This window comes from Apodemus sylvaticus, chromosome 3 (genome assembly GCF_947179515.1).
Source record: "Apodemus sylvaticus chromosome 3, mApoSyl1.1, whole genome shotgun sequence".
In the NCBI taxonomy this organism is placed as follows: Eukaryota; Metazoa; Chordata; class Mammalia; order Rodentia; family Muridae; genus Apodemus; species Apodemus sylvaticus.
Genome location: NC_067474.1, coordinates 66,081,941 through 66,093,617, shown reverse-complemented (window position 1 = coordinate 66,093,617; position 11,677 = coordinate 66,081,941). Strand labels below are relative to the sequence as shown.

The 11,677-nt window shown below is 38.5% G+C and overlaps 1 protein-coding gene across 1 annotated transcript; it reads right to left on the bottom strand.

Annotated features, from left to right (window-relative positions):
• Positions 1–8,829: 8,829 nt before the first annotated feature.
• Positions 8,830–10,851, bottom strand: LOC127680212 (E3 ubiquitin-protein ligase Topors-like). The gene has a single exon (XM_052175771.1). It carries the CDS (start codon positions 10,849–10,851, stop codon positions 8,830–8,832), a length of 2,022 nt encoding a protein of 673 aa, XP_052031731.1.
• Between the last annotated feature and the right edge of the window lie 826 nt (positions 10,852–11,677).

Here is an 11,677-nt window from a genome sequence, read left to right as displayed (position 1 = left end):
ATAAAGAATAGTTGATGTAAAAACTCTTTCTAAATTAATTGAAGGTAGAATTAAAAATAATTGTGATAAAATCAAGATTTACATTGAAAACATTTCTGATAAAATAGAGGAAGTATATAGAAAGACATATTAAAAAGGAAGATTATCATGGATAATAATGCAGATAAAATGGTAGACAAAAAAGAAAGTACTAAATTAATTAAAAGGGGAATCGTAAACATTTTCTGATAAAATTGAAGATTTACATGAGAAATATTTCATTAGTCTCTGTCTTTTTATTGGGGAGTTGAGTCCATTGTTGTTAAGAGATATTAGGGAATACTGATTGTTGCTTCCTGTTATTTTTGATGTTATTTTTATGTTTGTGTGGGTATCTTGTTTAGGGTTTGTTAAAAGATTACTTTCTTGCTTTTTCTAGGGTGTAGTTTCCCTCCTTGTGTTGGCATTTTCTATCAATTATCCTTTGTAGGGCTGGATTTGTGGACAGATATTGTGCAAATTTGGTTTTATCACGGAATATCTTGGTTTCTCCATCTGTAATGATTGACAGTTTTGCTGGGTATAATAGCCTGGGCTGGCATTTGTGTTCTCTTAGGGTCTGTATCATGTCTGCCCAGGATCTTCTAGCTTTCATCGTCTCTGATGAGAAGTCTGGTGTGATTCTGATAGGTCTGCCTTTATAAATTACTTGCCCTTTTCCCCTTGCTGCTTTTAATATTCTTTCTTTGTTTAGTGAATTTGGTGTTTTAATTATTATGTGCTGGGAGAACTTTCTGTTCTGGTCCAGTCTGTTGGAGTTCTGAAGGCTTCTTGTATGTTCATGGGCATGTCTTTCTCTAGGTTAGGGACGTTTTCTATAATTTTGTTGAAGATATTTACTGGGCCTTTAAGATGTAAATCCTCGCTCTCCTCTACCTATAATCCTTAGGTTTGTCTTCTAATTGTGTCCTAGAGTTCCTGGATATTTTGGGTTACTAGATTTATGCATTTTGCATTTTCTTTGACTGTTGAGTCAATGTTTTCTATGGTATCTTCAGCACCTGGGGTTCTTTCTTCTATCTCTTGTATTCTGGTGTTGATGCTTGCATCTATGACTCCTGAATTCTTTCCAAGGTTTTCTATCTCCAGAGATGTCTCACTTTGTGATTTCTTTATTGTTTCTGCTTCCACTTTTAGATCTTGGATGGTTTTGTTCAGTTCCTTCACTTGATTGTTTGTGTTTTCCTGTAATTCTTTAAGGGATTTTTGAGTTTCTTCTTTAAGGGCTTCTGCCTGTTGACCCATGATCTCCTGTATTTTTTTTTAAAGAGTTTTTTGTGTTTCCTCTTTAAGGGCTTTTACCTGTTCTCCTGTATTTCTTTAAGGGAGTCATTTAAGTCTTTCTTCAAGCCCCCTATCAGCATCATGAGATATGATTTTAAATCCAACTCCTTCTTTTCCAGTATGTTGGGGTATCCGGGACTTGCTGTGGTAGGAGAACTGGGTTCTGATGTTGTCATGTGGCCTTGGTTTCTGTTGGTAGTGTTCTTGCACTTGCCTTTCATTATCTGGTTATCTTTGGTGCTAGTTGGTATTGTTGTCTCTAGCTAGAGCTTATTCCTCCTGTGGGCCTGTAAGCCTGAGTCCTTACTCCTCTGAGCTCAAAAGTGAAAGCACTGCTGGGAGATCTCTCTCTTGGCAGGCTATACACAGAAGGATGTGGAGTTTCCTGGCTCCCTGGTGCAAATGGCAGCAGAGAAGACTTCTGTCCCAGATGCTCCACTGATCTTAGACCCTGTGTGCTCCTAGCTGGTACCCTCCAGAGAGAAGGTGGAGATCTCACCTCTGTGTTCAGAAGTGAAAGTGCTGCTGGGAGATTACTCTTTCCTGGAAGGCTATGCACAGAAGGCTGTGGCTCCCTGGTGCTTTCTTTTTGGTTTGTTAAATGAATATTTTATTCCATCTTTTTCTAGAGTGTAGTTTCCCTCCTTGAGCTGGTGTTTTCTGTTTATTATCCTTTGAAGGGCTGGATTTCTGGAAAGATATTGTGTAAATTTGTTTTTATCATGGAATAACTTGTTTTCTCCATGTATTTTAATTGAGAATTTTGCTGGGTATAGTAGCCTGGGCTGTAATTTGTGTTCTCTTAGGAAATGTATGTCATCTGCCCAGGATCTTCTGGCTTTAATAGTCTCTGGCAAGAAGTCTGGTATATTTCTGATAGATCTGCCTTTATATGTTACTTGAACTTTTTCTCTTACTGCTTTTAATATTCATTTTTGTGCATTTGGTGTTTGACTATTATGTCACCACCAACCAGGGAGCATACACCAGAACATATGAGGGCCCAACACATGTACAGCAGAGGATTGCTGGATCTAGGTTCAGTTAGAGAAGATGCACCTAACCCTCAAGAGACTGGAGGCCCCAGGGAGTTTAGAGGTCTGGGGGGGTGGGGAGTGGGGTATCCAGGTGGAGACAGAGGGGAGGGGAGGATGTATGGGATGTGGAAGAATCAGAGGGTAGACGGGGGTTGGCAGGGTGGGGAATAAAATATGCAGTGTATACAAATAATTCATTAATTTTAAAAAAGGAAAAAACCAGAATCATATTCTTAAAATATGTTTTTTTTTAATTCCAAAATTGTCCCTACAAGACACTGCATATCACCCATGTATACAATTCTCCCGTAATTGCGGGAGGTCTCAGTGAATTTATAAGCCAGATACAATGAAGAAGAGAGACTTCATCTATGTAGGTATGGAAAAGTTATCATCCTTGTTGGTTAAAAGCTGTCCAGTATGTCCTTTTTTGAGAGGAAGAAAATATGTACTCTTGTAAGTAATCCCTTATCTTCTGCAAGCCCAGTTAATTTATTTGTTCCCTAGACTGAACTTTGATAGACTAGTACACTGGTTTGTTGTTGGCACCTTAGGACGATGGATAGAAGCTATTTCCATATCCATATGGGAAGGAGCTTTTGCAACATGGGCAAAAAAAGCTTGTCATAATAGAAATTGGGAAAACATTACAGGGTTCAGCTGAAGAGTGATATGTTGTTGTGTTGCATCTGCAGCTAATCAGATAAGGCTGTCTATTCCTTGATTATTCTAATATGTGGATTTTGTATGTAGGTACTTGAGTTCCTGACAAATATAATATATATAAAATACATATATACATAATGTGTACATGTATTGCATACATGTATACAATATATACATTATTATAAGTCATATAAGATATTATATAGTTCAAAATATGACTTCTGTAATATTTAATGAATACATATGTATCTTGTTTTAAAGTTTAATGGAAAAAATTTCAACCCAGTAAATAACTCTAATACTACTAAAATTATTGATACTACCTGTAACTGCAATAGTTTATGTCACATTTTTAAATTATTTATTTATTAATTTACATCTTAAGTGCTGACCTTGTCCCTGTCTTCCCTTGTAGAGTTCCTTCCCCCTCCACCTTGCCTATGAGATGGCAACTCCCCATCCCCTTGACTCTGTTGTATCAAATCTCTGCAGGGCTGGGAGCATCCTCTCCCACTGAGGTCAGACAAGGCAGCTCTCTGCTACATATGTGCTAAGGAACTTGGGCCAGCTCATGTATGCTGTTTGGTTGCTGGTTCAGTCTCTGGGAACTTCCAGGCATCCAGGTAAGCTGACACTTTTTGTCTTCCTGTGAGGTTGTCATCTTCTTGAGAGCCTTCAGTCCTTCCCCTAACTCTTCCATAGGGGTTCCTGACCTCTGTCCAATATCTGTCTGTGGTTATCTGCATCTGTCTGTCACCTGCTGGGTAGAACCTCTCAGAGGGCTGCTATGCTAAGTTCCTGTCTACAAGCACAACATGACATCATTAATAGTGTGAGAGATTGGTGCCTGCCCCTGGGATAGATCTCAGAATGGGGCAGTTACTGGTTGGTTATTTTTTCAGTCTCTGCTCCATCTTTGTCCCTGCATTTCTTTTAGACAGGACCAATTTTGGGTCAAACATTTTGTAGGTGGGTTGGTGTTTCCATCTCTCCACTGGAGGTCCTGTCTGGCTACTAGAGGTGGTCTCTTCAGGTTCCATATCCCTACTGTAGGACATTTCAGCTAAGGTTACCTTAAAATTGACTCTTGGGAGCTTCCTCATTATCAGTCACATTGTAAAAAGGTGTATTATCAATGAGACAAAACTGTATGTGATAGAATTCCAAAACGTTGCCCTCTAATTTCACTCTGCATTTCTTACTCATGTCACAAAGTTGACCTTCAATATTTTTAAATACACAGTGTTTCTAGGAGCTCAGTTTTGTGTGTGTGTGTATGTGTGTATGTGTGTTTCTATAACATTAAAAAATCCAAACCTTGTAGAATTAAAATCTTAAAACATAGATTTAAGTACTCCAAAGATTGCTGTACAGTTCAAATTCTACTACAAGCAAGTAAACATGTTACTATCCACCTAGATCCAGTAACACAACAAAAAGAGCAAGATGATGGTAAAACATGAATCTGGCCAAGAATACTGCACAGAGGACAGGATGTGCTCAGAATTCAAGTCTGTGACACGGTTTACAGGACAATCGTTGTTCCAAGAATTCTCAGCCCCGCAGTTCAAAAGCTATTGAATCAGTTTCTTTTAACTAAGATGAAAATGATAACACAGAAAACTTATCTGAGATCATACAGTTCAATAATACCACAATAATAAAGTATAAACAAATCTCACATGGAAGACCCTGGATTAAGTACTATGAGAAGGAGGTATTTGTCTAAAGCAGTACAGTTATAGTGTATTCTATTGGTAAAATACAGTCCATGCAGATTATATATATATATATATATACACACACACATGTATACACATACACACATATATAATGTGTATCTTCTGTTGTGCATATATATATGCAATAGGGTACTGGTAGGAAACTAGGAAAAAAGTTATATGAATAAATTTTATATTAGAATTTTAGTAGAATATATAATATATTCTCCTAAATAATAAATATTATTTAATAATATATTATCATAATATATTTTATTATATAATAATATTATTATATTATATTCCCATATAATATATAATAGAATTACATATCAGAATTTCTGGAGAAAGGGAGCCCAGAGTCAGGGAAACCAGTTGAGAGTTTACTTTTATTTTACTGGAAATGTCAAATATCAGGTTTTTCTCATGCCACAGATGTGGGAATTAATACATACACAATAACTAAAATACGTGCACCAAAAGACAAAAGTATTCAATGTCTTTTATTTTCTATATTAGCACTTGTCAATGGCTCCAGTATCTTCAACACCTCATTTCTGCTTACCTGCTTTTTATAAGAAAGGTGCCCTATGCCTCAAGGAGTAACTGCACCAAGAGCATTGGAGAGTCAAGGACAGAGAGAAAAATATCTTTGAACCTAGGAGGCTTCAGCTGACCCACGGAGTCATAGAAGATGCTGTGTGAACTGAAGCATGGGAAATGAAAATCAGTCACCTCTTTCCTCCTAGCTAACACAGATGAACCCATTAGCATCAAAGGGATAATGGAGAGTGGATTTGGGAGTGAGGAATTGGTTTTTATCCTTACAAATAAACAGAAGTGACCCCTTAGAACCTTCACTTCCATGGTTATGTTAGCATTCTGGATTATGAATGAAAATGTGTTCTTGGCCATGGAGACCAGATGTTAAGGGTCCTAACTATGTCTAGGTTAGATTTGAAAAACTCGGTCAACCATAATAAGCTATAAAAACACAAAATGTGTGCAGTTAGACCTGCACTTCTGTCTCAGCTCTGCTGTTTGTGGTGATAAAATCTGTCTGAAACTCATTTTCCCTCTTTGAAAACACAAGCATAATTAAAGCCACATTATGTGTGATCGAATAAAATGACAGTTTTTGTGGTTATGTTTGCTACGAGGTATAAGACATGGATAAGTGAAAAAATGTGACTGCAAGAAAGTAAGTCATGTCAACTGTAGTCTAAGGTCATTGATCCTGGAGTTGGGGCCATTGGGGCTGCAGGTTATGCTGCAAGGGTAACACTGAATCACTTTCTTCATCAATAAGATGTAGACTGAAGCGAGCCTCATAAACAAGTGAGTCTGTGAAGAAGTTTAAGGTGGAGAGGAAAGTGAGCACAGAGATATGCAAGTCTATGGAGTGGGTCCTGGAAGCAGGGTGTGGTCTTGTCTTCACTTGGTCCATTTCCTGTCTAACAAGTATTTTTATTTTTATTTTAATGCTTTGCTCCATTTTTTGAGACACTGCATTGCATCTCTGCATCCCTTATGTTCTCTCTCTCTCTCTCTCTCTCTCTCTGTGTGTGTGTGTGTGTGTGCCTACACAATGTACATATACCTATACATGCTCACAAATACACTCTTTCCAAATCATCAGAGAAGCCTTGTTCCTTAGAAAGCATTCATTCATCTGCCCAAAGACCATGAGATATCAGCTTGTCCAGGCTAGGGAACCATGTTGCTGGCTCATGAGCATACCTTTTGCCAAATAGACACTTAAGTGAACTCCAGTTAAATAGGGATGTTCTGAACCTCTGTAATTGATTCCCTATTCCCAGTTTCAATACCTTGTATACGTTCCTAATAGCAATGACTGGTCAATAGCAATGACTGGTCAGTTCATGGTTAATAAGAGACTACTCACCCAGCTAAGTGGAACTGTGCATTTATAGGAAAAACAACCTGGAATTATAGTAATGGTCATAAATGAATATACATTAGGATAAAATGTCTCTTGTGCATATTTTGTAAGATTTCTGTAGGGGAAAAATGTTCCAAAGCCAATACATTTGCATTTGGAATGCTGTGCTATCTCTAGGAGTTTAGTGAGGAGCCAGAAGATGGCACCATGTCTTCTAACCTTGTCTCTCAGGATCTCCAAAGACATGACATGGAAGTTCTAGACACTTCCTTTTGCTTCTTTTTCTTAAAGTCACTTCTAGTTCTTGGCCCTTGCCAACAAATTCACCTGGCAAATTCCTAAGTTTCCAAGCTATGCAAGAGACATCCAAAACTTCCCAAAAAGGCCCCTGTTCCCTGTGTGTTCTCTCGTGCCACACACCTGTGCATAATCCATCGCAATCCTGGTTTCAGAAAGGATGCAAGGATGCAAAGAGAACATATCACTGACTCACCAAAACTCAGCGAAATTCTAAAATTAAAAAAGCACTTGAAAGCAAGCCGGGAAGATGAGTCAAGTTCCAAAGACCTAGGTTCTGCTTCCAGTACCCTCCCCTTAGGGCTCATCTCGCATTGCTCTCTGTGAGCTTTATGTAATGTAAATTTTCTTTATTTACATTTCAAATGCCATCTGCTTTCTAAGTTTCCCCCCTGGAAAACTCCTATTCAATCCCCTCTCCCCCTGCCTCTATGGGGTGCTCCCCCCCACTCCCATCTTCCTGCCCTGGCATTCCCCTACACTGGGTCATCAAACCTCCACAGTACCAAGGATGCTCCTCCTATTGCTGTCCTACAAGGCCGTCCTCGGCCACTTAGACCATACGTGGCCGGAGCCATGGGTCCCTCATGGATTGGCAGGATTAATATATTAAAAATGGCCATCTTGCCAGAAGCAATCTACAAATTCAATGCAATCCCCATCAAAATTCCAACTCAATTCTTCATAGAGCTAGGAAAAGCAATTATCAAAATCATTTGGAAGAACCACTCTTATCTCAGAATAGTTTGAATACTCTTGGGACATACAAGAATAGCTTGATCACTACTAGACTCATCAATCCTGTGGCCAAAGGCAAAATACTTTGAATAACTTTTTGAGGAATAGTTACCATCATTGAATCTGGCTTCTGTGAGTGAAGAATCAGAATCACTTAAACACATCCCCTTAAAATACCTACATGTCAGGTTGTGTGAGGAAGGCTGTAAAAATACTGGAGTTTATTTAGATGGATTTAAAATCCCAGTGGCTGAACAGTGACTATACACATATAGACAGGTAGCTGTCATAAGACAGTAGTCCTGTCATATTCTCTAGGCACGCTAGTTCTACTAGTAAGCAGATAAGTGAACTAATTCTACTAGTTCTAAAATATAACACAGACACACAGAAATAAGCAAGTTTAACTTAATACTTAATATGTATAACTTTGTTGGGTAACCTACATTTCTATTATTAGTATAGTCTTTGTAGTTTTGGGAAATTTGACCAACCAATGTTCGTAGTTAAGCTCAAAAATATATAGAAGTAACAAATTTAAAAGAAAATTTAAACTACATCCCCTTCCTTCTCTCTCTCTCTCTCTCTCTCTCTCTCTCTCTCTCTCTCTCTCTGTGTGTGTGTGTGTGTGTGTGTGTGTGTGTGTGTGTGTGTGTGTTTGGGATGGGGTGGCATGCACATGCCATGACACACTTGTCAGAGGAGAGCTTGAGATTGGTTCTTTCCTTCTACCGTGCGGTTCCCAGGGGTTGATTCCACACAGCAAGCACTTCTTCCCACGGAGCCATTATGCAGGGCCCAAGTAAAAATAAGTTTTAGGAAATAAACTCATTTACAAAAAGCAGACAGAAGTATTATTTACATAAATGAATAATTTAATAATGTATATTTGTGCACAAAAAGAACTTTGAATTTAATCCTCAGATATTATGTTCTAGTTACAAAGTGCTATGATAAATATTGTCATATATTTCAGATTAAATCCATACTTCCAATGAGCCTTGGTGGCTAAGTAGACTAATTTGCCTTTCAAAACCATTTAGATCTTTATGCTTCTGATGATATATATTTTAGAATCATTCTTGGCTAGAAGGTTCTGAAGTCTTGAATTCCTTTCTTTTTCAAATTTACTTTCTGCAGGAAGTCACACATTCAGAATGACAATTCCTTTTTGGCCTTTATCCTTGAGATCCTCCAAGTCATCACTGAACTCTGTTGTGGTTTGTGTACCTACACACTGGTATTTGGGTTTTTTGTGCCTAAGTGGTCTGATTCTCCTAACTCTACCAACTAGGTGCTTCCCCTTCAGATTATGCTTACTCAGAGACTGACATTTCTCGATCTGTAGGCATGAGAGACTGTCACAATGTCCTCCAATTTGAGATTCACCTTCACCTGTAGAGGCGCATTTACATCTCTTTCCATCTGTTAAACAAACCTGGACATGGTGGACTGGGCTCAAAGATGTCACCCTGTAGGCTGATTCACAGCCATGAGCACTTCCTCTTGACAGTCCACAGTTCTTGCTTCTGTGACTTTCCCTCAGAGAGAGACTACTCTGACCTCTGCTCACAGATTGCTTTCTAGATCTAACACACCAGGATTTGGATCTGGGTGTCCTGGGACTGTATTGTCTTTGGGCTCTTCTACTGAGGTGTGAACCAACTTCTACACATTGGGAAGACTGGCTGCACCTTACTGTCTTTTTCTTAATAGAAACCAGCATCTTATCATTTATAGTAGGAGAGGTGCTATTTTCTGAGACACAATGACAAGAATGACCACTCTCTCTGAATTTGCTGCTTATCAAGGTTCTTTCTCTGGGCAATCTTTGAAAAGACTTTAGTGATGATTCTTCAAGCTTCTTTTGCTCTGCTTCTTTTTTCTGATAATATACCTGTTGGCCAGGATTCAAAACATTTGTTTCCCTTATATTGTACTTTATTGGGGGTGCCTGATTAGAATCCACCAATGCTTTAAAGGTGTGTGGACTTGTTTCATGCCTCTTTAAATCCTGGATGTGGCCAGGAAGTAGCTTTGTGCCTTCTGACTTTTTCTCTTGGTTATTGTTTCTATAACACTCGTTATCTGGCCTGCTTTCCCTGAGATAAGCCCAATTCAGTGAATTAGTAGTACAAACCACGTCTTTGAAATCATCTGATCCCCACTCATCTTTGTTCCAAACATAGTGTTCGTTTGCTGGTTTCTGGTAAGTTGTTAAGTTTTGGGAATTTTTTGAGGAATGACCCTTAGGAAACTGTTTCAAGCCAGAGTCAGAGCTCTGCCCAGTCTTATTCCAGGTCTTTTTGGACTGCTTTATGCCTTGTTGAGATTTCATGAAGGAGAGATTCTCTGGGAAAGACAAGGCTGGGGTTGAAACAATGTTCTTCTTTTTCACCCACGTTGAAACAGGACACTGATAGATGGCGTTGCGGTCGTAGGTCTCCATGTTGTAAGATGAATAAACGAAACTGATAAACTCATGCAGAAAGTGCTGGGTGTATTGAAGGAGATAAGGCTCCAGTAGGTGTGTGAAAGATTCACTGTCCAGGTTAAATTTTGTCATGTGTTGGAGAATGGCAGTCAGAATATTCTTCACTGTGTAGCCATAGTCTCCACAGATAGCTGTGAGTTCCCGTTTCAGCCAGGGAATCAGCCGGTGCAGGCTACTAGGATTTCTTTTAAAATAGTGTGCTGAAAAGTACCTTTTCAATCCAGAGCCCTGGACGTATTTTACCCAGATTCCAGAATAATACAGAGCTCTTCTAAACTTCACAACCACGTGATCTCTAAAATGGCTCAAGGACACAGAATGTGGCGGAAGCTTCGCGCTGTCTCCAAACTTGCTCAGTAGTTCTTGGATAGTCAGCTCTCTCAATGGTTTGGTCTTCTTTGATGTCTGGCTGAGATTTTGTGTTTGAGAGAAGTCCACAGAACTTTCCTCCTCTGAAGTGAGAAATGTGAAGTCTTCCTTGTTAGTGCTCTCCAGTTCATTAGAACAACACTGAGAAAGAAAGCGTTGCATGATGGGAGAGAGTGTGGATTTCTTACTTAATCTTGCGTATGAAGTGCCATCGCCTCTCTTTCTGGAAGAGTAATTCCAGTCAGACTCACTCTGACTACCTTCCAAACAGCTAGGGCACTCACACTTAGATGAAAGTTCCATCACCACTGGTTTAACAGATCATATATAGCTTCAAGTCAGTTTCTCATCTCGCATGAAAAACATCTATTAAAAGTACTCCATGCATATGTTTATAATAGGCTCACTCCGGAATTAATGCTGGAAAAAGGTTAGGAGGAGACAACCTATTTCTCAAATTATTGGTAACATGCACAGGGTACACAGTAACTATAAAGCAATGAAGATATGGGCATGTTGGGATTGCTTCTTTCTCAAAGTAGTTTTTCAAGGTCTGAAAGGCAAATTCAAACAAAATAAAATAAACATTATCCCTGAAAACATATTCATACAAGTAATATTATACAGATAGAGCAGGTTCTATTTATTTACTTAGGAAATACCCCTGCCCTCTCTCTCTCTTTCTCTCTCTCTCACGCACACACAGACACACACCCCAACAATTAAAGGGAAACAAGTCCTGAATTTCAAAGAGAGCAAAAAGAAGAAGTCCCTGTGAGGCAAAGGAAATAGAAATGAATCGATTATATTATAATATCAGAAAATATTTTTAAAAATGTGAGCATCATATTCTTTGGCCTGACAATTCTAACTATAAGGTTTTAATTTAGATATATAAAATTGTAACACATATTGACAGCTTTAATGGTGGTAAAAACTGAAAATAACTCAAATGTACATCAGTGAGAGATGTGGTGAATGAATGATGCTCTTCTCATTGTATTTAATATTAGGCATCTACTCAAGTGAAATGAGAAAATTTCTTACCAAGAAAAGTAGATGGCTGAATACATTGTTAACTTAAATGCAGAAATCTCTAATACTTTATAACCTCTTAGACAGTTAGACA

Bases quoted from the DNA above. Each gene is read 5' to 3' on its own strand.
- LOC127680212 (XM_052175771.1), bottom strand. From the start codon at position 10,851: ATGGAACTTTCATCTAAGTGTGAGTGCCCTAGCTGTTTGGAAGGTAGT.